This window comes from Garra rufa, chromosome 2 (genome assembly GCF_049309525.1).
Source record: "Garra rufa chromosome 2, GarRuf1.0, whole genome shotgun sequence".
Taxonomy (NCBI): Eukaryota; Metazoa; Chordata; class Actinopteri; order Cypriniformes; family Cyprinidae; genus Garra; species Garra rufa.
The window spans coordinates 21,773,130-21,799,352 of record NC_133362.1 but is presented as its reverse complement, the minus strand read 5'-3'; the positions used below and the strand labels follow the sequence as shown (position 1 = coordinate 21,799,352).

Here is a 26,223-nt window from a genome sequence, read left to right as displayed (position 1 = left end):
ATTTCTGTGATGCAAAGCTGAATTTTCATCAGCCATTACTCCAGTCTTTAGTGTCACACAATCCTTCAGAAATCCTTCTAATATGCAGATTTATTATCAATGTTGGAAACAGTTGTGCTGCTTAATATTTGTTTAGTTTTTATTTGTTTTTTATTTGTTTATTTGTTTTTCAGGATTCTTTGATAAATAAAGGTTACAAACAACAACATTTATTCAAAATAAAAAGTCTTTACTATCACTTTTTATCAATTCAACACATAAAAGTGTCAATTTCTTTCAAACAAAGACACAAACAAAAAAATTACTGACCCCAAACTTTGAATGTTAGTGTATATTGTTACAAGAATCCTGACACAGGTTCCTATATATATATATATATATATATATATATATATATATATATATATATATATATATATATATATATATATATATATATTAAGCAGCACAACTGTTGTCAACTTTGAAAAAAGAAACTAAAAAAAAAACAGCATATTAGAATGATTTCTGAGGGATCATGTGACATTGAAGACTAGAGTAATGATGCTGAAAATTCAGCTTTGCATCACAGGAATAAATTATATTTTAAAGTATATTAAAATAAAATAAAAATCACCATTTTAAATCGCAATTATATTTCACAATAATACTGTTCTTTCTGTATTTTTAATCAAATAAACACAGCCTTGATGAGCAGATCAGTAAAAAACTATTTTAAAAAACATTAAAAATCCTACTAATCCCAAACTTTTGAACGGCAGTGTATATAAATAAATACATTTTTTTTTTTTTAAGTTTAAACTTTTAAACTAACCCTTTTAACAGCTGTTTTTGTTGTTGTTGTTGTTTTTGGACGTGATCTGAAAAGTGCAAAAGCTAGACGTGACAAGGCAATCGTAAAGTGAAGAAGAAAAAAGAGAAGTACATAAAATAGTACACACAAGCACATGCAGATACAGTCACCACACTAAAAAGCCAATTAGGAGGCGAAGTGAAGGGGGGAGAAATGGCAGAAGCCCTTCTGTTTCTGCTTCACTGAATTATTGAGTGTAATCATCCAGGCCTTTAATGGCTGGTCCAGAGTGGAATTAATTTGGGTGGTGTGGGATAAATAATGCATTATGGGTAAGGGTGGATCTGAGCGTGTGCAAGAGGTCTCTCTCCTCCAGCTGCCTCTGCATGATGAGGGTGGGAGGGGCCCGGGAAGCGTGCCGCTCAGTGCAGTGGGCCAGTGGGACATGAAAGGGGGGAGAGAGAGAGAGAGAGAGAGAGAGAGAGAGAGAGAGAGAGAGAGAGAGAGAGAGAGAGGAGAGGAGAGGAGGGGAGGGAGCAAGACAGATGCTGTCCAGAGCAGGCGGAAGAGGTGCAACAGGGCGAGGCTCAGGAGGAGAGTAGAGTGCGGATCCCAACATGTGGATGGAGGACAGTGTTGCTCAGCTATGAACACCATGCTAAGTCCCAAGATTAGACAGTCCAGGAGAGGTAAGACCTTTCATTCTCAAGGCTGTTTTCTCAGCATCAGTGTCCTGCGTTCCCATCCGTAGCAACACCCTCTTCTGCCTGCATTAGCTGCGCTCAGTACCGGCTCCTGCTTCGCTAGTCCGCTGATGGGCTGTGTATCTCTGAGGCTCCATGGCAGTGATCCAATAGACTGGGCGGTTGCGTAGTAACATCTTTCAGCTTGATTAGTGGTTAATGAGTGTAAGTGGTCTTTGGCTTTGTGTCACACTCCTTAACCAGGAAGTCATGATTCCGATCCTGACACATGCTGATCGTGCCAGAAGGATTTTTTATACACTTTTAAAAATAAAGGTGGTTTTTGCAACAGTGCCATAAGAATGACTTTTGGGTTCCGTAAAGAATGATTTTTTCTTAATGTGAAGAACACTTTAAAAACAAGAATGTTTTTTGATATTAAGAACCTTTTATGGAACGGAAAGGTTCCATGATGTCAAAGGTTCTTTACGGAACCATCACTGCCAATAAAGAACCTTTATTTTTAGGAGTGTACAGTAAATGATACAGACAAGTTAAAAATAAGTGAAAACATTATATTCCCATGTCATTTTTCTGTACATGAACTCTACTTTTACATTCTATTCTTGGCATATGATAGATCGTAGTTTCGACACTTAGAATCAAGGGACTTGCAGGTGTAATAAATCATAACAGCTGAATGTCAAACAGTTTCACCTACATGAGTAAAACCTTGCTGGCATAAGCCAGTAGCCTGCTATATTATTAGGTCTTATCATGTAAATTAAATACAGTACAGTATCTCGTAAGTTTATTGATCAGATAACATTGTACAATAAGTTTTAATTAGCTAACATTAGTTAACGCATTAGGGGCCAGTTTTACTAATAGCTTGTGCCAGTGCAAACCATCTTTTGGCATTAAATTTACTGTCAGGTTTTACTAAAGACATGCAGTGAAAAAATTGCACTGAAAAGGCAAGGACACAGTTATTTTTGTGCTTCAAGCTTATTGAGTATGCATTTGTAGAAGTTTCCCTTTCAGATATAAAATTTATGGGAGGAGAGTATTAAAATGAATCAAAATGAATAAAAATATGAATATTCAGTTAAACACTGATAAAATACAGTAAATATGAATATTCATATTTTTCCAAAAATCCACATTTAAATCAAAATAGCTGATAGACTTCCTGTTGGTCGTAGCTAATGGGTGTAAATTTGAAAGTTGTCCGGCTTGATGAGTTCAATATATGTACCGAGTTTGGTGACTGTAGGAGAAAGTAACCCCTCAACTTTTGTCAAAAGGTGGCACTATGGAGCGCCCGCTCAGTGCCCATTTATGGGCTTTTATCAGTGTTTAACTGTCATTAAAACAGATGTGTGTGTTGAGTTTCATGAAATTCTAAGCATTTTAAGTGGCTCAAAAACACAAAAATCTAAATTTAAAGTTTGACACGTTGCCATGGCAACATGATAAAAGTTATGGATAACGCCCTTCACAGATTCTCATCGGTCGTGTTTTGACATTATTGTGATGAAGTTTGAAGCAAATTGAGTAAAATTAAGAGGCTGAGTTTAAAGCATTTCAAAAATGTCACGCTTTCTGCTGCCAGTTGGTGGCGCTATAACTTGAGAATAAAAAACATCTACAAAGTTACAAATCTCAAAGTCCACTTCAAAGGGAGACATTTAGTTTTTAAAAAGTTATTTTTCAAGAACTACAAGGAACAGCTCCATTGGACTACAGTGTTTGTTTTCTGGATGCTATGATGTCACAACACGATCCATTAGAATATCATTCAAATAAATCCAGCCTACAGAAAGTCAAATCGTTGGTGGGTGGGGAGGAACGAGGTGGGGGATTAGCCTAAATTTAGTGATGTAGCATGGACTGCCGCTTCAGTGATGCTTCAGCGAACCACAGGGCGGCTGATATAAATGCAAGCATTGACTAAAGTGGCTGCGAACTCCTCCGGTTGCCGTGTTGGAGCCGCGCCGGTATAGGGGGTATAGAAACACATGCAGAGCTGCAGCTGATGTAAACACAAGCATTGACTAGAGTGACGATCATCAGTTGCCGCGTCGGAACTGTGCTGTAGACGTGTGCAGTGTGTGGTAAGAGATATATTTATCATTCAGTGTAGATAGCTTCACTAGCCTTATGCTGGAGCTGGTTTCGGGCATGCAAATAATTAAATAAATTAGCACAATAATGATAATATCATGTATTGGCGATCTCTTATGCTGACGATAGGACCAACACTGTAGCGTATTATTTACTCACCCTCCATGCATTCTAGGTGTATATTACTTCCTTCTTTCAGACGAATGCAATTGGAGTTATATTAAAAATTATCCTGGCACTCCCAAGCTTTAGAACGGCATAGACTGGTGTTTTTCTCCATTAGTCCAAAGCAAGTCCAATTAAGTGCATCAATCCATAATGAAAAGTCCATATTTAAAACGTAAGAATTACTTTAACCTAGCTTGCGCTAACAGTTGTACACCAAACTTGCTGCTTTGAAAAGGGGCGTGGCAGGACTGAAACACCGTCTAAGCTGTTCGCCAATCGCAACGCAGTGGGACTGCTAACCAATCACAACACATTATGTTTTTCTGAAGGCGGGCCTTCATCAAACCCGGAACTAATCTAGCCATTTGTGCCAGGCTGGGGAGAAAGCTATTGTAATAATGTAAATTATGTGAAAAATAGAGCATGTTCCAGTGCACCCCCAAAACAAAGTAAAGACTTTGTAAAAGAGCATAATAGGACAGCTTTAATGTTAATTTCCACTTATGTGACCCTGGACCACAAAACCAGTCATAAGGGTCAATTTTTGTGAAATTGAGATCTGGAAGATGAATAAATACACTTTCTATTGATATATGGTTTTTTGGGATATTTAGACAAGATCATAAGGTAAAACAGGTCATAAGGGTACACTTTTTAAATATAGATTTATACATCATTTAAAATACTGAATAATTAATAAGCACCTGTCAATAGAATAAGCTTTCCATTGATGTATGGTTTGTTAGGATAGGACAATTTTTGGCCGAGATACAACGATTTGAAAATCTAGAATCTGAGGGTGAAAAAATACAAGTATTGTGAAAATCGCCTTTAAAGTTGTCCAAATGAAGTTCTTAGCAATGCATTTTACTAATCAATAATTAAATGTTGAAATATTTACGGTAGGAAATTTACAAAATATCTTTATGGAACATGATTTTTACTTTTCTTAAAAAAGAAAAATTTATAATTTTAATCCATACAATGTATTTTTGGCTATTGCTACAAATATACCCATGCTACTTAAGAGTTTTGTGGTCCAGGTTAAATTAACATTAACCTATATTAATAAATGTTCTCATAAATATACTTCATTGTTTTTTATAATATCTAATGCATTAACGAATGGTAATGAATTGAACCTTATTGTACAATGTTACTATTGAGAAATTCTATGTACAAAACAGGTGCAAAATCATTGAATTCGTAGAACTGATGATAACCGCATGGTTTTTCCTGATTATTTTCTTCTAGAGAATAGGCTTGTCTGCTTCAGCAGTAAAAGGCTATCTGTGGATTGATTTCTGCCCTGCTGTGCAATATAAAGCAAACAGGGGCATTTGAAGCACACTGTCTGTCTGCTGGGCTCTGCATTTGTCATCTTGCATATGGATTGTGTCACTTTTGATGAGGGTATTTGGTTTGCTGTGTTTTAAGTTGCTACAGCACATATTCCAGCACAGCAGGCTCAAAGACACTGCCAGGTTTCATTTGCAGACTGCTGTGATATTTCACTCTGAGTGTCAGAACGTTAGGTCGACTGACAGTCCCCTTTCAGTTTTGTGCTGCACTTATGTTACTTAACTAATAATTTGTTATTGGGAAGTATGACAGATAGCTAGATAGCATCATTTTTATATGTTTAAATTATTAAATTTAATTTATTTGCATTTTCCTTTACTATTACATTACTTGTTAACATACATTTTGAAAGTTTAGATTAAAAAAAACACAGAGTCATGATGGATCTTGCATATATGTGACCCTGGACCACAAAACCAGTCTTAAGTAGCACAGGTATATTTGTAGGAATAGCCAAAAATACATTGTATGGGTCAAAATGCTAAATTTTTCTTTTATGCCAAAAATCATTAGGATATTAAGTAAAGATCATGTTCCATGAAGATATTTTGTAAATGTCCTACCGTAAATATATCAAAACTTAATTTCTGATTAGTAATATGCATAGCTAAGAACTCCATGAAGATATTTTGTAAATGTCCTACTGTAAATATATCAAAACTTAATTTCTGATTAGTAATATGCATAGCTAAGAACTCCATTTGAACAACTTTTAAGGCGATTTTCTTAATATTTAGATTTTTTTGCACCCTCAGATTGCTGATTTTCAAATAGTTCGGCCAAATATTGTTCTATCCTAGCAAACCATACATCAATAGAAAGCTTATTCCATTGATAAATGCTTATTTATAATTCAGTTTTTAAAAGGATGTATAAATCTCAATTTAAAAATGTACCCTTATGACCTGTCTTGTGGTCCAGGGTCACATACTTATTTTTCAAATATTTGCAAGATGGTTATAATAGAGCTGTATTCAAGACCACAAGGAATAAACTAACTAGGAGGTACAGAAGATTCATTATTATTCTGTTCCTCATGCCATACTCAAGGTGTCCTCATAAAACATGTCTTGTACGAAACTCTTTATTACGGCCTATTTTAAGCATCATTTCAGGCAGAGATTAACTGTTTATATTAATTCTTAATCATTTCTAAGTCTTCATATTCAGCACCAGAGCCCTGAAAGAATATTTAAGGAACAGACTCATAACAGCCTTTTTGTCATTCCAAAAAAATGAATCTAAATGAAATATGCATGGGCCTGGTCAGACTTCCAGTATTTTTAGACTGAAAGTGTCACAGGAGTAGAAAATCAGACAAATGGAGAAAAATTCTGATGCTGAATGCTCTGCCTGGTCGGCGACCTGCGTGTTATTGAGAGTTTGCCGCTAGGTTTATGGGTAATAAGGAGAAAGATCATTCTGTGTCCCTGGAGACTGTTGTTCAAAGAGCTGGATGATTTTAGGGGGCTTTTTTCCCCTCCCATTTGTGCTCTCTCATTCTTTCTCTCTCCATGAGGCTGTGAGGTGTACATTAACACTGATGAGGCTTCCATTACTTACAGTGATTGAATCAGAGTGGCAGAGTTTGCAGGCTGAGTAGCAGTCAGGTCATTGCTGTAATGCAGTACCTTTTCAACTCTGTAACACAGAAAGAAAGAACATATTTGTATGTATAATTATAAGTTGATTATTTATACAATGGCGAGAAAGCAAAGGGATAGTTCAACAAAAAATGAAAATTAGGTCATTAATTACTCACCCTCATGTCATTCCAAACCTGTAAGACCTTTGTTCATCCTCAGAACATAAATTAGGATATTTTTGATGAAATCAGAAAGCTTTGTAACTGACACGTTCAAGGCCCAAAAAGGTAATAAGGACATCATTAAAATAGTCTACGTGACATCAGTGGTTCAACTGTAATGTTATGAAGATATGAGAATACTTTCTGCGCACAAAGAAAACAAAAATAACATCTTTATTCAACAAATTCTTCTCCTTACCTTTCTGAGCCTTGATTGTGGTAGTTGAGTTGCTGTCTATTTAGGGTTAGAAAGCTCTCAGATTTCACCAAAAATATATAAATTTGTGTTCTGAAGATGACCAAATGTTTTATGGGTTTGGAACGACATGAGGGTGAGAAATTAATGACAGAATTTTCATTTTTGGGTGAACTATCCCTTTAAAAGGACAAAATGTAACAGGACAAAATGATTTACAGTGAGACAAACCAAATAATACCACAAAAACATCAGATTTAATGAAATACATTGCCAGTGCTAATGTTTGTGTTGATGTTTGTCCACCAAAAATAACACCACATCCTGGAGGATGATGTCATTGAGGAATTGTCTTGTGTTGGTTCTCTTGTGAAGCATAATCAATGTTTTCTGAGCACCAAATATTAAAATAATTCTCACAGGGTTAATGTTGCCCTGAAGAGTGTATTAAGGAAATATATTAATGGAATAAATTAACAGGAATAAATTACATTTAAGAAAACAGTTGTTTTAAATTAATTTAAAGTGTTTAATAATATTACTGTATTTTTTTTCAGCTCCTGTAAAAATCCCCCCTTTTTCCCCTTTTACTGTTCTGTGATATTTAAAAATCTAATAGGATGGAAAGTGATACTGGAAATTTGATTATCATATTACAAATTTGATATAATTTATATATTACATTTCAGTTAAAGAAAGGACAAACTAATTATTCAAATTATTAATAATCATTAAAACAGCATTTAACATATACATATACAACTAAAAAATTATTTTTTTATTTTAAATATATAATTTTAATATTTTATCCAATAAATTAAGAATCTGAGCACATGAAAATGTACTGCATAGTGTTACATGTATCCTTATGTTTCTTGTTCTTGCACTGCTCTGTTTTGGTTTCTCCCTTTGTCTCCCCCTGTTATTCTGTATAAGGTTTTTTTTCCTTGATTATTGCTTTCACCTGTCATTGTCATTAGTTTGTCTTTATAAGTCTGTCCCAGTTTTCAGTCCTTTGTCAGTCATTGATTTAGTCTATGTGTGGATGTTTCCCGTGATTTCTCCTGAAGATTTATATTAAAAGTATTTGTTATTTGGATACCGTCTCCCGTCTCGTCTAACCAGCACTACAGCTAACAGAATGACCGACCCAAATGTGAGTGCTGAGGAACGGCTGTGGAGTCTGAGGCAGGGCGGTCGGGAGTTGGAACGGTATGTGGCAGATTTCATTGAGCTATACCATCAGGTGAGCTGGACCGACGCCTCTATCGGCATCGTGTTTCTGTTGGGGCTGGACAAAGATACTATTCGTTGCGATCTCTCTGTTCACGATTTCCCGTTTGTCGAATTGGTCAATATCATTCTTTATTTAAACTGCTCTAATTTCGAGATAGAACAAATAGAGAATGTCAGTCCGATGCATCATCCAGCCCCCTCAGAAGCACGCCACATCGCAGCAGCTCACCCGAAGCCAAGAACCGCCATATACCGCTCCAACAGCTCAGACCACCTGCCACGCCCGAACACCCCGACATCCTCCAAAGCTCCATAGTCTCCCTCAGCCCAGTACCGCAGACCGCTGCCCAACACTCAGCACAACAGGCTACGCCCGAGTCTGCACGCAAGATGGCTGCAACGCCCGAGTCTGCACACAAGATGGCTGCAACGCCCGAGTCTGCACGTAAGATGGCTGCAACGCCCGAGTCTGTATGCAAGACCGCTGCAACGCCCGAGTCTGCACGCAAGATGGCTGCAACGCTAGAGTCTGCACGCAATATGGCTGCAATGCCAGAGTCTGCACGCAAGAGGGCTGCAACACCAGAGTCTGCACGCAAGATGGCCTCCGTTCCTGAGTTCCCGGCCAAGATGGCAACTGTTCCTGAGTTCCCAGCCAAGATGGCCTCCATTCCTGTGTTCCCGACCAAGATGGCCATCAAGCCTGAATCCCCGGCCAAGATGGCCGGCGTTTCTGAGTCAAGTCAAGACAAAGCGGCACCTCCTGAGTTGAATCAAGTCACAGCAGTCTCTTCAAAGCCAAGTCACGTCTCGCCCGAGCGTCCAGAATCGGCTCACAAGATGGCCGCCACACCTGAGTCTCCAGCCAAGATGGCAATCATGGACATTATGGACATGGTGCTCCCAATGGAGTTCACGGCCCCAATCCTCTCTCCTGAGTCTCCCAAGTCTCCGCTGGTTCCGTCCAGCCCTCCTGAGCCTCCGCTGGTTCTGTCCAGCCCTCCTGAGCCTCCACTGGTTCTGTCCAGCCTTCCTGAGCCTCCGCTGGTTCCGTCCAGCCCTCCTGAATCTCTGCTGGTTCCGCCCAGCCTTCCAGAGTGCCTTCCAGAGCGCCCTCCAGTGTCCGCTCCTCCAGAGCGCCCTCCAGTGTCCGCTCCTCCAGAGCTCCCTCCAGAGCCCACTCTGCCAGAGGGCCCTGCTAAATCCCTACATTTCCCCAAGAAAATTTGGGGGGGGGGCATAGGTCCACAGCCGTAGGGGCCAGGCCGAATGCTGAGGCCAAGGCCATGGAGGCTGACCCGCCATGGCCTCCAGAACTGTCTATTCGGCCATGGCCTCCTGATTTCCCTGACCCGCCATGGCCACATGAACTGTCTGCCTAGCCATGGCCTCCTGAACTCCCTGACCCGCCATGGCTTCATGAACTGTCTGCCCTGCCATGGCCTCCTGAACTCCCCGACCCGCCATGGCCACATGAACTGTCTACCCGGCCATGGCCTCCTGAACTCCCCGATCCGCCATGGCCACATGAACTGTCTGCCTGGCCATGGCCTCCTGAACTCCCTGACCCGCCATGGCCTCATGAACTGTCTACCCGGCCATGGCCTCCTGAACTCCCTGACCCGCCATGGTTTCCAGAACTCCCTGACCCGCCATGGCCTCCTGAACTCCCTGACCCGCCATGGTTTCCAGAACTCCCTGACCCGCCATGGCCTCATGAACTGTCTGCCTGGCCATGGCGTCCTGAACTCCCCGATCCGCCATGGCTCCCTGATCCGCCCTGGAGGCTTTCCCAGACCGCCAAGTTCCTGTCCTGTAGCGGGCGCCCGCCCTCCCTCCCCGGTGGTACTGTCACGGCGCGAGACGCGCCTAGCGGGAGGGGGAAGTAATGTTACATGTATCCTTATGTTTCTTGTTCTTGCACTGCTGTTTTGGTTTCTCCCTTTGTCTCCCCCTGTTATTCTGTTGAAGTTGGTTTGTCCCTGATTATTGCTTTCACCTGTCCTTGTCATTAGTTTGTCTTTATAAGTCCCAGTTTTCAGTCCTTTGTCGGTCATTGATTTAGTCTATGTGTGTGGATGTTTCCCGTGATTTCTCCTGAAGATTTATATTAAAAGTATTTGTTATTTGGATACCGTCTCCCGTCTCGTCTAACCAGCACTACAGCTAACACATAGTGGGAATGTCCCAACAACTGTAGGCCAATCTAATAGAGGCTAGAGAAAAAAAAAACCATCATGACTTGACAAATAAAATCAGTGGGACAAGAACAGAAAGAGGGAAATCAGGAGTGACCCGTATGAAGAAATCTTGGAGTACACTCTCATGTTTACTGCTATCCTGCTGCTCTCAGTACACAGCAAAGCAAGGATTGATTTTTCTTTTCCCTTCCGGTCTACGAGTATAAAGCAGCTGCTTGTGACACTGGCCATGCCTCTCATAAACAGCTGTCCAATCTGATCTGCTTTGCTGTGGTTTGTGGTTGTCTCTGGTCAACATAAGGGGAATTTAAAATCATGAATAAGCCAAAAAATTTGGCTTTTGCATCACTGAGAAGCCTGTCATAAGGCATGCATGATACATCTTGTTTTCAGCTGTGGTGGGCAAATTGCTTGCATTGCCGAACACATCTATGCATTTTTATGTGTTCTGTGTGTATACTTGTCTGGGCTAGTGGAGGCTAATTCACTTGGTTTAGATGAGCAGATTGGGAATGTACTGTAAATGTGACATGAAATCTAACCTATCATGTTTGAATGTAAGTGTATGTTCTTACTTTTTCAGCTAGGTCTAAGAGCATGGTCATGGGGGAGCTCTCCCGTGGCTCCAGCAGGCCGTCGTCCCCCAGCCTCCAAGACAGGGCGTTGAAAGCAGGCTGGCTTAAGAAACAGCGCAGCATCATGAAGAACTGGCAGCTGCGCTGGTTTGTGCTTCGAACTGACCAGCTTTACTTCTACAAGGATGAGGAGGAAACCAAACCACAGGTACAGAAGTGGACAGAACAACCTGAGAATAAAAATAAAGACAGATTATTTACTATTATATCATTTATCTGGAATATAAGGTTGTCTTTCAACCACATTAATCAAAATGAAATCTGACCCTGTTGTGTCTAAACAAGGTGACAGTTAATGTTGCAAAAATGGGTTTATAAAATAAGAGACCTTCACCTTTTATTTCATATCTGATCAATAACACTATCTCTGAAAATCAATGTTATTTATCTTTCTGATTTAAGCATTGATTGTGAGATACCTAACGACTTTACTATTTTCAAGTTCAACCCCTCAATACACACCATCTATAGGTTATTAGGCTTGACCTGAACCAGTGCATTCATTCAGGCAGTTATGAATTTCATTGCATTAGATATCTGAGGTTTGGGGCCACTGTATGTTCATATGTTATAAACATAAACTATTATTCAACAACCATTACCACTTAACAACTACCTTTTTTAGGGAAATTTATATTTTTCTGGTTGCCAGAACCCACCCAATTGCTACTCAAAACTAGCCCAATCATGTTTCAAGGGGTCCCCTGGTAAAAACCTCGTTCTGGTGGGCAAAATACACATTTTTTAGCAGGGGTTCCCCTGGTGAAATTCGCATTCCAGGGGCTAAATATCACATTATTGTAGTCACATTGTATTACAGTTTCCAGAAACATATTAAGCAGCAAAGCAAGCATGGGGGCAGCCATGGCCTAATGGTTAGAGAGTCAGACCCAGAGGTTGCGGGTTCGAGTCTCAAGTCCGGCAGGGATTGTAGGTGGGGGGAGTGAATGTACAGCACTATCTCCACCCTCAATGCCATGACTGAGGTGAGTCCCTTGAGCAAGGCACCGAACCCCCAACTGCTCCCCGGGCGCCGCAGCAATGGCTGCCCACTGCTCTGTGTGTGTGTTCACTACTGTGTGTGTGCACTTGGATGGGCAGAGCACAAATTCCTAGTATGGGTCACCTCCTTTCCTTTCCAATTAGCAATGTTTGGTGAACACCAAATATTATAGGTTTAATGTTATACTGAGGAGTGTATTAATGGAACAAATGGAATAAATTACCAGGAATAAATCACATTAATTAAAAAAAATGTTTTTTAATTGTTTAAAATATTTTATACTATTACAGTATTTTTGATCCAATAAATTTAGGCTTGGTGAGCATAAGAAACTTATTCCAGATAAAAAACTTTTAAAAATAATAAATGTTATCCATTATAAATATTGTTAAAATAAAATGAACATTTGAGACTTTATGCAAGAATTTGCACAAACAATTTTTTAACAACACAAATTTGAAAAACATTGGTTGAGTTGTGCTCAAAAGTATTCATACACTTGTTAAATATGATCAAAGAAGGCTAAAAAATTAATCTGCTTTGTTAGCCGTTATCTTGGCAAAAGGAGGCTGCAAAAATTATTGAATAAAAGGGTATGATTAATTGTGGCCAATGTGTATTAGAGAAAAACATTTATTTCATAATGAGATTTCCCCCACATTTTAAATTCTTATTCTCAAATGAAAGATTATTTTTGTATATTTTAAAATAAAAGATCAAAAGGATTACCAATACAGATTTATTTTCACAGCCTTCTTTGATCATATTTACCAAGAGTATGAATAACTTTAAGTACAACTGTGTGTGTGTGTGTGTGTGTGTGTGTGTGTGTGTGTGTGTGTGTGTGTGTGTGTGTGTGTGTGTGTGTGTGTGTGTGTATATATATATATATATATATATATATATATATGGGTCAAAGACGAAAAAGGGTTAATACTGCTTTAAATAATTGTTTTTCCAAAAAAATATTAGAAAGTTTTGTTTAATTTGATTGCATTTTTGTTTTTCATAGCAAAAAAATAAATATCATACATTTATTCCCTAATTTACAGAAGACACCCACTAAAATGTCATTCAGTGTAACAATCTTGTCAGGCATATTTACAACAAAAATCAATTAATGACATATTAAAAGACTTATTTTCACCCAAAATACTAATTAGTTGCAATTCTATTATTTTATTATTTTTTAAAATTTGACACTATCCTTGGTTTTGCCCATTTGTCAGTAAGAATTGTTATTACACATAATATTTTATAATATATTTTAATATGTACAAGTCAGAATAAGCATGTTGTTTGCATTTTTACATAAATATTGTGTTACTCTAAATGACAATATAACATTATTTCAACCAAATTTTGACATTTTATTCTCCAAAAATGTATTTAAAAACTTAAAAATATACACTTTACTTACATGTAATGTGCTTTCTATAGACAAACAATCATTTTTGTAAATTTCTTTTGACGTGTGTGTGTGTGTGTGTGTGTGTGTGTGTGTATATATATATAAAAGAAAAGAAAGAAATATCACATATTTGCTAGTGATTCATTGTCCCTTGTCAGCGAAGCTTTGGGAACACAGCTATATCCTCCATTACACCAGGATGACATCAGCATGCTGTTAGCCTGACAAACTAATTTGGAAACAGCATGCCCTCCTGCTTGGCTGTAGTGTAAGTCAAAGCATTTAGCGGATACAGAGCAGCTGAACCTGTGACCCCTAATGCAGCATGACTTTCCTCAGCGCATATACGGCCGACTCTGGCTCTTCATCCATCCTTCAACTGTTATTATTCTCCTCTGGAGCCTGTAAACTCCCTGTAATGCTCCTGCTCTCTTTGTCCACCCCCACCCCATCTCCATCCCAGCTAAATTCAATCTCTGCTGCAGAAATGTGCCCAGCTTGCATTTGAGTGGGTAACCCTATAAGCATTTACCCTTATCAATGCATTGCTTAGCCTCTGAAATTTCATTTAACAGCAGCTGAATGGCAGAGTGGAATTTTAGTTGAGCGATGAGAACTTGCATTGCCGTGTTAATGCTGGGGCAGCGAAGAATGGAGGATGAGTTAAAGGAGGCTAGTGCATAATTTATAATTTGACTGTGGTTGGGTCTAATTATGCATGACTCAGCATTGCTGATTACAGCGTAAAATTGGGCCATGCACACAACTATAATCCCATACTGCCTTATCTGCCCTGAAGGTGAGCCCCTGTAGAAGCTTATTAGCACCACAAATCAATTATCAAATTACAATAGCCTAATGGAACACTAATCTCCAGTTATCCCTGAAGAGAAATTGTTCATTCGATCAATGCTTTAATAAATAAAACATCTTAAAAGAATGTACAACATTTTGGAATGAACACAAATTGTTCTAAAAAAGTGCCCTGCAGACCTGCTTTACTGTTTAAAGCAATCTTTTCTTTCTTTTTCCCTCCAGGGATGTATCCCATTGCAGGGTAGTCAAGTCAACGAGCTGACAGCCAATCCTGATGAACCTGGGCGGCATCTTTTTGAAATAGTTCCAGGTAGGAGATAAATACATTTACCTGAATGCTCTGTGGTCTGATTTAATAAAGCGTTTAATGGTTTGTGCCATCAGGGCATAATCTGTGCATGCTATATTTTATACTTACTTATACTCTTCGTCCTACTTGTCACTCAAGGAGGAATACAATGGCAAAGCAAGAAAACAACTAAGGCACTGTGTTCGCAGGCTCTGAGCATGAGCTTGCATCTTGTTACTGATGAAATACAGCTTCCTCATTACCAGAATTAATCACTAGAGGGCATTAGGTGTCCTCTGAGGACACATGAAGGACATTTGTGAAGACTAAAATCCATTCATGTGCAAAATGCTGACCACCTACAGTGAGACCACATTGGAAATCTGATTTTGTTTCTTTAAACCTTGTAATATTAATACAAAAAATCTACTGAAAAATGTATGGCTCAAAAAAGGAAATAAACTATAAAATATATAATAAATATTTAAGACTATTTCTACATAAATGTATGACATTGCAGCCTGAGTGATGCTTTTATTAGGCAAAAAGGGAATGTATACAAAATCTAAAATTTCCATTAATTTCATTTCAACTTTTGACACAAGTTATGCTTATAATATAATGTAATGTAGTGGATTAATACATTTTCTAGTAGATTTTTTAAAAATGAAGGGAAAATTGAATTTTCGGTATAGTATAAAATATTACAAAGCTTTTTATTTCAGATAATAATCTGCTGATCTTTGGATCAAAAAATGTACTGTTTTAAATATTGATAATCATAATAATAATAATGATAATAATAATAGAATGATTTCTGAAGGATCATGTGACACTAAAGACTGGAGTAATAATGCTGAAACTTTGATCACAGCAATAAATAACATTTTGAAATATATTCAGAAAGTAGTGATTTTAAACAGTAAAAATTATTTCACCATATTACTGCTTTTGCTGTATTTTGGATTAAATAAATGCAGGTTTGGTGAGTAGAAGAGACTTTTTAAAAAAAAAAAACATGAAAAATCTTTCTGTTCAAAAACTTTTGACTGTTAATTTTGTTGTTAATATTATTTAATGGACCTGAGCTACCATAAATTAACAATAAACAAATGCATTCTTATTAAAGGGATAGTTCACACAAAAATGAAAATTACCCCATGATTTACTCACCCTCAAGCCATTCTAGGTGTATATGACTTTCTTCTTTCAGACAAATATAATCATATTTATAACAAAAAATTTCCTGCTCTTTCAAGCTTTATAATGGTAGTGAATGTCTGTTGAAATTTTGAAGTCCAATAAAGTGCTTCCGTCCATCATAAAAAAGTGCTCAACACGGCTCTGGGGGGTTAATAAAGGCCTTCTGAAGTGAATCAATGCGTTTATGTAAGAAAAATATCCATTTTACTGGACTTCAAAATTTCAACAGACATTCACTGCCAATATAAAGCTTGGAGAGGCAGGACATTTTTATTATAACTCAGATTGTCTAAAAGAAGAAAGTCATATAGTAAGTATAGTATATAGTATGGCTTGAGGGTAAGTAAATCAGTGAGTAAATTTCATTTTTGGGTGAACTATCCTTTTTACTAAATGATGTTTTATTAAACAAAGTTCGGGAGGAGCACGTCAGATACTTAGCCTAATTAACAGCATCCCTCCACCACCCCATCTCCTCACTCCGAGTTCCTTCTACACATATACATGGGGGGGGGGGTACTCTAGGTTCGGGCCATTCCCGAGCTCGGAGCCCTTCCCCGGACAGCACGCCAAACACGCTTACATACTCCAGCTAATTATATGTAAGTGGGAACTCGTGAATATTAACAAAGATAAGTAAAAGTATAAATAAAAGAGACATATTGCTCATTGTTAATTATTATTAGTTAGTACATTTAGTTACGTTATCTAATAGGACCTTTCTGTAAAATTTTACCTAAATTTCACTGGTGGTCTCCACTAGTCGATCCTGCTGTTTGGACCCACTGTGTGAGGACAAATGTATCGTCACGGGTGAAGAATCACACGACAAGGAAAGCTGACTGAACAGCCCCAGAGGGTGGATTTTATTAAATAAATACTTTAAGAGGTGAATGTGAAGCGTGGCGTGAAGCTGGTGCGGCGTGTCTGTGCTGTGCTCTTCAAAGGACAAAAGTGGGTGGCCAGGGGTGCTCCAGTGAGTGAGATCGGTCACTCGCTGCTTTCTAGAAACAGAGAACACAATTAGATCCGTTTTGTTCCAGCTTGAGACATCCAACTCCTTGGCTGAGAGGAATGCCGGTTTATAAAGCAGGCTGTTGATTGAGAAGCAGAGGTGGCCGATCTGCGCTGATGAGGACGTGCAGGTGCAGATTGTCTGTTGCCAGGGCGACGCTGATGAGTCCGGAGACACTCGTCACATCCCCCCCCCCCCCCCCCAAGTGTCGTTCTGGTCCTAGGAACGAAGGGAGATAGTAGGGGTGAAATTAGGGGTGGGTGGGGAATGACCCCCGACAGACCTGCATAAGCTGTCCAAATCCGAGAGAGTCCATCCGCGTTGGCGTTGGTGGCCCCGGCATGGTGGCGGACTTCAAAGTGGAAGTCCTGGAGCGCGAGGAACCAGCGAGTCACCCTGGCGTTGGTTTCTTTAGCCTGGGCCATCCATTGTAAAGGAGCGTGGTCGGTCACCAGGGTGAACTTGCGGCCCAGGAGGTAATACCGCAGCTCCAGGACTGCCCACTTGATGGCCAGGGCTTCCCTTTGGACGGTGGCGTAATTTCTCTCGGCGGGGGACAGCTTCCTGCTAATGTAAATGATCGGATGCTCCTCACCTCCCTGGACTTGTGATAGGACCGCTCCCAATCCGGTGTCGGAGGCATCCGTCTGCAGCAGGAAGGGGCAGCTGAAATCCGGGGCTCGGAGCACAGGTGAGGATGTAAGAGCGGTCTTGAGGTTAGCAAAGGCCTCTTCCGAGGCTGTGGTCCACCGTATCTTCTCGGGCTGCCCCTTCCTGTTCAGGTCTGTCAGGGGGGCGGCTAAGGTGGAGAAGTTAGGGATAAAACAGCAGTAATACCCTGCCAACCCCAGAAAGGCTCGTACCTGGGTCTCGGTTTCCGGTTTGGGAGCGGTGAGAATGGCCTCGACCTTCTTCTCCCGGGGGCGCATTAGACCCGACCGACTTGGAAACCCAGGTACTTGGCTTCTGACATCGCTAGGTGGCATTTGCGGGGGTTGGCAGTTAGTCCAGCCCTCCAGAGTTCTGAGAGCACCCTCCGCAGACGATCCAGGTGGTTCTCCCATGCCTCGGAATGCACCATCACGTCGTCCAGGTAGGTGGCCGCATAAGCTTGGTGCGGCCGCAGCAGGATGTCCAATATTCACTGGAATGTCGCGGGGGCGCCATGCAGGCCGAAGGGGAGAGTCCCGTACTGCCAGTGTCTCTTGGGGGTGGAGAAGGCGTTTTTTTCCTTGGCCGCCGGAGTGAGAGGCACTTGCCAGTAGCCTTTGGTTAAGTCCAGGGTGGAGATATACCGGGCTCTCCCCAAGCGGTCCAGGAGCTTGTCTACCCTATGTCAAACTGCGAAACCTCGTTCAGGCGGCGGAAGTCGTTGCAGAAGCGGAGGGTGCCGTCCGGCTTCAGGACCATCACGATGGGGCTGGACCATGGGCTGCGTGATGGTTCGATTACCCCTAACTTCAACATTTCTTGAACTTCCTCCTCAATGGCCTGCCGACGAGCTTCCAGGACTCAATAGGGCCGTTGCCTAACAATCACTCCAGGGGGTGTCCTGATGTCATGCTGGATGACATTGGTCTGCCCAGGTCGGGAGGAGAACACATCCGGGAACTGACCGACCAGGTGCTGTAGCTCGGCTTTCTGGGCAGCCAACAGATGGGGGTTAGCGTCGACAACTACGGGATCGGTGAGACTGAGTGCAGCGACCTGGTCCCTGGTCCCAATCCATTTTTTTCAGTAAATTGATGTGGTACAACTGTTCACTCCGTCTTCTCCCCGGTTGTCGGAGACGATAAGTAACTGGACCGATTTTTTCCGTTACAGTGTATGGTCCCTTCCAGGAGGCGAGGCACTTGCACGTCGATGTGGAGACCAGGACCATGACGCGGTCTCCCGGCTGGAACTCCCGTGGCTGGGCTGCCCTGTTGTAATTACGCTGTTGGGCTTGCTGCGCCTTGCTGAGGTGTTCCCGGACTAATGGCATGATCCAGTCGATTCGCTCCCTCATTTGCTTCACATGTTCCACAACGGTGCGGTGGGGGGCAGGCTGCTGCTCCCAAGCTTCTCGGGCGACGTCCAGGAGACCCCGAGGTTGACGGCCAAAGAGAAGCTCAAAGGGGGTGAAGCCAGTTGAGGCTTGTGGAACTTCCCTGATGCCGAATAGTACATATGGTACCATCAGGTCCCAGTCTCGCTTATCCTCCGCCGCTACCCTCCGGAGCATCTGCTTCAGGGTTTGGTTGAAGAGTTCCACAAGCCCGTCAGTTTGCGGATGGTAGACTGTTGTTTTCAACTGCTTCACCCGCAGCAGCCTGCAGAGATCAGCCATTAACCGGGACATGAACGGTGTTCCCTGGTCGGTCAGGATTTCCGATGGTATCCCAACGCGGCTAGCCAGCAGAAACAGTTCCTGGGCGATGGCTTTCGCTGTGGCTTTCCTCAGGAGGACTGCTTCTGGGTAGCGGAAGACGTAGTCCACGATGACTAGGATGTGTTCGTGTCCTCGGGCAGACTTTGGCAACGGCCCTACCAGATCCAAACCGATGCGTTTGAAGGGCACCTCAATAATGGGTAGAGGAATTAGGGGGCTGGGGGGAGGTGTCCTGGGCGCCGTAACCTGGCAGGTCGGGCAAGCTTGACAGAAGGCCTTGACGTCTGCGTCAAGGCCAGGCCAATGGAAGCGGTCCCGGATCCGCTGTGTGGTGTTCGCTGCCCCTAAATGACCTGCCGTGGGATGTGCATGGGCGAGCTCCAGGACGGTTTCGGTCTTACTTCATGGAACGACTAAGAGCTCCTTCTCCTCCCCCCTTCGCTGGGCAACACAGTACAGCAGGCCCTTTCGGACAACGAAGTGCGGGAGAGGATGGGGCTGAGGGAGGACGTCTTCATCATCGATGGTCTGTACTTGCGTCCAACAGTGCTTAAGACGATCGTCCTCCCACTGTTCTTTGGCAAATGAGCCCCCTCGCGTGGCCTGTTGTAAGACATCAAAAAATAGATTAGGATTTTGGGAGGGGGACTCACTATCTCTCCCGCTGTCCGAGGCGAGCAGGGCTGGGTGGCGGCGAGGCCCTTGGGGCCGGCGACGGTGTCGACAGTTCCCTCGTGGGCTGGCGGGGTGGGTGACGGCGGCGAGCAGGCGATCAAATACCGGCCAGTCCCTGCCCAGCAGTACGGCCACAGGGAGGTCCTTTACCAGCCCAGCCTCTACTGGCCAGGCGCCATTGACTGCGGAGATGGTCACTCGACGCGCTGGTACTTGGCGTGTGTCGCCGTGAACATAGGTTATGGGTAGAAGGGTCTTCTGTCTGGGATGAGGCGGGCACAGTCGGGACTGGATGAGCGTGACCGCACTGCCGGAGTCGAGGATCGTCTTCAGGGGTTTTCCGTTGAGGGTGATGTCCGCTTCCGGGGCCGCCGGTGGAGGGCCTTGGTGCACTATACAGCCCGCCAGCCAGGACCGTGGTGGAGTGGTGGCCTCGGCGGTAGGCATGGGCTCATCCTAAGGCGAGGGAACCGTAGGCCTGCTGACTGTGCGCATGGTACCCTCCGGCGCGCGTCACTCCTGGACCACCCTCCGGGGAAACGGTGGCGCTCTGTCCCCGGCTTCTCGGTGTTGTACAGCGTCCGCCAGCTCGATCGTTTCCACTAGCTGGAGGACGGTGGTGGGATTCCTCATCCCCACAGCCTGCCGATGTGATCGCGGGAGGGCGCGTAGGAAACAATCGATCACCACCCGTTCCACTACCTGAGCGGCGGTAGGCTCTCCTTCTAGCAGCCAATGTTGGGCGAGGCGAGCGAGGTCGGCCGCTTGGGGCGCGGGCTGGCACGCGAGGTTTGTTTTCCCATTCATGAAACTGTTGTGCCACGCAGATGGAAGATAAGCCCAGCCAGGCTAGGATTTCACGCTTCACCTCTATGTAGTTGTCAGCTGCGGCTGGGGAGAGGGAGAAATAAGCCCGCTGGGCTTCGCCGGTCAACAACGGTGCCAGCGCCGACGCCCACTCCTCAGCAGCCCATCCCTCGCGAGTGGCGGTGGTTTCAAACATCTGAAGGAAAGCCTCCACGTCGCCGTCATAGTGTGCCGTCATTTTTGGTAATAGACGGGTGGCTTGCACTCGGGGGTCAGGTAGTGGAATGTGCTGGGCAGCCCGGACTTGGATGGCGGCGAGTTCCTCTTCAGTTCTGCCCTGACGGGTGGCGAGATGTTTATTGCTGGCGGACGCTCACCTCTGTGAGGCGTTGAAGCAGGTCCCGCATCTCCATTTGGGGAAGAGCGCACACCGTTTTCCGCTGCAACAGATGAGAACAGAAAAAATAATAATTTAGTGGGGTATTGCGCAATCACTTGTCGGTGATTCTTCATGCAATTGCCCGCATTCTCCACCAGGTGTCACGGGTGAAGAATCACACGACAAGGAAAGCTGAGTGAACAGCCCCGGAGGGTGGATTTTATTAAATATATACTTCAAGAGGTGAATGTGAAGCGTGGCGTGAGGCTGGCGCAGCGTGTCTGTCCTGTGCTCTTCAAAGGACGAAAGTGGGTGGCCATGGGTGCTCCAGTGAGGGAGATCGGTCACTCGCTGCTTTCTAGAAACAAAGAGAACACAATTAGATCCGTTTTGTTCCAGCTTGAGACGTCCAACTCCTTGGCTGAGAGGAATGCCGGTTTATAAAGCCGGCTGTTGATTGAGAAGCAGCGGTGACCGATCTGCGCTGATGAGGACGTGCAGGTGCAGATTGTCTGTTGCCAGGGCGACGCTGATGAGTCCGGAGACACTCGTCACAGTATCAAATGCCACCTTTATAATTAACCAAAAGGTAAAGTTATTGTTGAGTCGTTCATCTGATTTATCTATTTAGTTGTCGTTCATTATTAGCTTTTGGAGTGTCACATTTCAGGAATAATATATAATTCGACTGAAATCCTAATTCAAAGCAAACAATCCACCTCTGTTGTGTCACATGGGTCACGCTACAGATGCTACAGTATGTTCCCGTGGGACAGATTTTGCTTAAGCATCTATTGTTTGCATGTACTTTGGGAACCTCCACATATCACATCATTCTGCGCAGCCTGACCCAGCATCTCATAAGGAAAGGACACGACCTTAGTTGACCTTGGAGTTTAGTTTTAGTTTTAGTATTGAGCGTCAGGCTAACATAAGCTGTCCTTGATTTAAATTAAAGTCTAAATGAGTGAAACCGATACACATTTGCCTGTGTGGTCCATAGCAGTGACACATGCCTAATGAGACATTCAGAATGCATTTAGTGACAGCTGCTTGTGTTAAAACAAACGAGAGCAATCATTAGCTGTCAAACATTAGAAAATCTCATACACTCTAAGTATTTTGAAGCATGACAGCTGGACTTATCTCCATTTATCACTGTACTTATGCCCTACTGAGTCCATTACTAGAGATACTTCTGTTTACACAGGTGATGTTATATTTGATGCTAATTTTGTTTTGTTTTTATTTTCATCCTATGCAGAAATACTACATGAAAAATCTGTTTGCATTATAAAGCTCGTCCACTATGGTCAAGTTTATATAGTTTTGGTGATGTTATATTGAGATGCTTTCGTCTTTTTACTGGGGTATTTTATTTAGGTGCTTAGCAACGCTCAGACTCTCTCCCTCCTTTGTCGTAAAATGACTGATGAGAGAATTCTTTCATTTACAATAAGTAAATATCACAAGCTGTTGCAAACCAGTCAAACCTGAGCGTAAAAGTTCAACCTACACCAACACGTGGCTTCACTTGGCATTCAGAACTGAGGTGTCTGTATTCTTTCCTGAGACTTTAATACTTTAATTAACCTTAATACTATAATTTCATGCTGAAGCAAAATCTAAGCATGAACAAGTACATGATGGAATGAAAGGTATAAAAGAAACTGGATAAATCATTAATGTTGCCACCATTCAAAAGTTTTCAAAAGAAATTAATACTTGCATTTAGCAAGGGTGGATCAAATCGATCAAAAGTGAAAGTAAAAACGTGTACTGATACAAATTATTTCTATTTTAAATAAACTGTTTTAATTTAAACTTTCTGTCCATTATATACACAACCAGTCAAAAGTTTTTGAACAGTAAGATTTTCAATGTATATATACTGACTTCAAACTTTTGAATGTTTTTAAAAAATGCTTCTTAAACAGCAAATCAGCTTTTTTGAATAATTTCTAAAGGATCATGTGCTCAAAAAACATTAAAAATCTTACTGTTCAAAAACTTTTGACTTGTAGTGTAATACTGAAAAAATTTAACAAGTTTTTTTCAAAGATATTGAACAGTGTTTTTAACAATAATAAGAAAAAATCTTCCTTGAGAACCACATATGAATGATCTCTGAAGGATCATGTAACACTGAAGACTGGAGTAATGGCTGCTGAAAATTCAGCTTTGCATCAAAGTAATTCATAATATTTCTAAATATTCCGTCGCAATCCTTCAGTTTAGGTATCAGTTCTCACTATCAACTAGTTGGCTATTTATTAGAACTTATAAAGAACATATTAATGTCTTATTCTGCATATTTTAGATCCCTACATCAAACCTAAACTTAACAACTACCATACTAACTATTAAGTCAATAGCTAATAATTAGTTAATGGTGAGAATTAGTCTCCAAACTAAAGTGTGACCAATATTACTGATATTACTGTATTTTTTCAAGGTATTGTGGATTACGCATTTTTATACTAAAGTGAAACAAACTATGTCATGCTTAAAAGTCACACCTTTTTCACTTTTTGTGTAAAAAAGAATACTGATTAGTCATTGATTATTTGGATGGCATGGAGAGTGGACGCAAAAACCTCTGATGTGTCTTGGTGGTCTTGCATCCCAGATTATTGAAATTAAAATTAAAAGTGAATAAAGGCTAAATCCCCTGTCTCTGAGAGGCTTTGCACACTGCTTAGGAGTCAGAGAAAGAATAGCTCTTAAAAATAGGCCAAACAAAAGGCAAGTCTTAGCAACTTCTGCTGAGAATGAAGCATGCATTAGTTGTTGAGATTCAGCACTGGCCTGCATTTATGCTCTTTTTATATCATTCTGTACTTCACACTGTCCTTGAAATTATTATTGTCACCCCTATAATCTGTTTGCAAGATGGACACAGTGAGCTTCTCCATATAATGGTGTTTTGTTAAGTACACCAAACTAAACCCGCTTTCCATAAGTCCTGCTCTTTTTATATCAGTCACTCAAACAATGGCTCTATTTACGCTTGCTCTCGACACAAAAGCATGACTGCAGACTGGAGTAGGGAGGTCTGATCCGAGCATGTCCTTACAGCTGACAGAAGCATCACGCTCTGTCTGTGAAGACTGCAGTTTGGTACATTAAAAGCTCTGATCTAAAGCCTTCTGGCAATGTGCAATAAAAGCATCTGTGTAACACACAAAGCCCCTTGTGGTCTTCGAAATGTCTTCAAAGAGGGGAAGTTTTAATTAATAAGCTGTTAGATTTAATAGGGGAAAAGATCCAGGCAACATGCAGAGATTTGTGCATCAGGCTTGCAGAAATGTTCAACCGCCCCCCCCATGAGAAGGCACGTCAACCCCCCAACCACACACACACACACACACACACACACACACATACGTAGATTGATTAGCTGGGTCTGTTTGTGTTTGGGGGGGATGTTTGCAGTGTTTGGCAAAGATGAGCACTGTGGTGGCTCCGCTCATGAGGGTGAGCGAGGGCGAGTCTGACAGACCAGGGGGGCGGGGAAGAAAAAGGTTGAAAAAAAAGAGAACACAACAACTCTTTTTTTGAATGAATGAATGAAGCAGACGGAGGACTTGTTTTTCGGGTTTCTGGCGGTGATGGTACTGTGGGGTTCTTTGCGCTCTCTCTTTCACTCTTTTTTCTTTTCTATTCCCTCTATCTTTCTCCCGTCCCATGCATTCTTTTTTCCCCTCTCCTTTCTCTATGTTTTCTCTCCCTCAATCGCACGCCCCTGGCACACACCTATGTTGCGTATTCACCTTCCAGGAGGGCCAGAGATGTAACTAACATGGCACAGCTGTAGCGCTGCCCTCTTTGGCGCCCGCGTGCCAACATGGGGCTCGGTTGCCGTAAGCTCCAGGAGCACCGATCTGTTCACGCTAAGGGTAAGGATATGCTTTCCTCATAAAGACGGCAACTTGTGTGGATCGATAGGTGAGATTTACTGTGGTGAAAGTTTATAGCAGGATAGGAATTTATGGGCAATGGGAGTTTTGTTTTTTAGCCTGTAAATCATCAATGTTGGATCCAGCTGTGGGTTGTAAGGACTGTAACATCTGGAGTGTCAAATGCATGAAAAAGATCCAGGAAGCTGTGGCTTTGTGAGCTGTGTATTTTTGGAACAGGCTGTGAGGAGTGGAGCTGCTGCTGGTGAGGTAGTCTTGCATGAATGTGAGGGCCTGTAATTTTGCCTGAACTACGCTGAAAGGTGTTCGTCTGATCTCTGATCTGAATCTGACACTTTAACCCTTTCCTTGCTCATTTTGATTCACATTTCTTATAAAGTTACAGAACAATACGGCTGTTTCTTTGTGATATTCTGTTATACTGATGTGCGTTTACAGATGTCATGATCTCATACAGCAGTTCCCAACCAGTACATCTACTATTCTTTACTGTGCACTAGAGTAGTTTCTAAGGGCTACAGACTTGCTTTGTTTAACCATAAAACATGACTAACACATAACTTCATGAAGACTTTACAAAGAAACACAGGAGATATCAAAAGTTTACATACACCTTGCAGAATTTGCAAAACGTTAATTATTTTACCAAAATAAGAGGAATCATACAAAATACATGTTATTTTTTATTTAGTACTGACCTGAATAAGATATTTCACATAAAAGACATTTACATATAGACCACAAGAGAAAATAATAGCTGAGTTTATATTAAAAAAAATTGTTTAGTGATAGTTGTTCATGAGTCCCTTGTTTGTCCCGAACAGTTAAACTGCCTGCTGTTCTTAAGAAAAATCCTTCAGGTCCCACAAAGTCTTTGGTTTTTCAGCATTTTTCTGTATTTGAACCTTTTCCAACAATGACTGTATGATTTTGAGATCCATCTTTTTACACTGAAGACCTCATACGCAATCATTACAGAAAGTTCAAACGCTCACTAATGCTTCAGAAGGAAACACGATGCATTAAGAAAACTTTTTGAATTTGAAAATCAGGATAAATTTAACTTATTTTGTCTTCTGGGAAACATGTAAGGATCTTCTGTAGCTTCTGAAGGGCAGTACTAAAT

General features: G+C 41.8%; 1 protein-coding gene across 2 annotated transcripts in view; it reads left to right on the top strand.

Moving 5' to 3' along the window:
• The first annotated feature begins 1,359 nt into the window (after window positions 1-1,359).
• The window catches only part of arhgap22a (Rho GTPase activating protein 22a), a 55,504-nt gene continuing 30,640 nt past the window's right edge, over window positions 1,360-26,223 (top strand). Inside the window, exons 1-4 of one of the 2 annotated variants that reach the window (XM_073833889.1) lie at window positions 1,360-1,482; window positions 11,157-11,356; window positions 14,661-14,748; window positions 16,844-16,846. In XM_073833889.1, the coding sequence (XP_073689990.1) occupies window positions 1,440-1,482; window positions 11,157-11,356; window positions 14,661-14,748; window positions 16,844-16,846 (334 nt within the window). In that variant the 5' untranslated portion in view covers window positions 1,360-1,439. Of the gene's footprint in view, window positions 1,483-11,156; window positions 11,357-14,660; window positions 14,749-16,843; window positions 16,847-24,772; window positions 25,077-26,223 lie in introns of those variants that run through there. The other variant, XM_073833888.1, reaches the window with a different exon arrangement.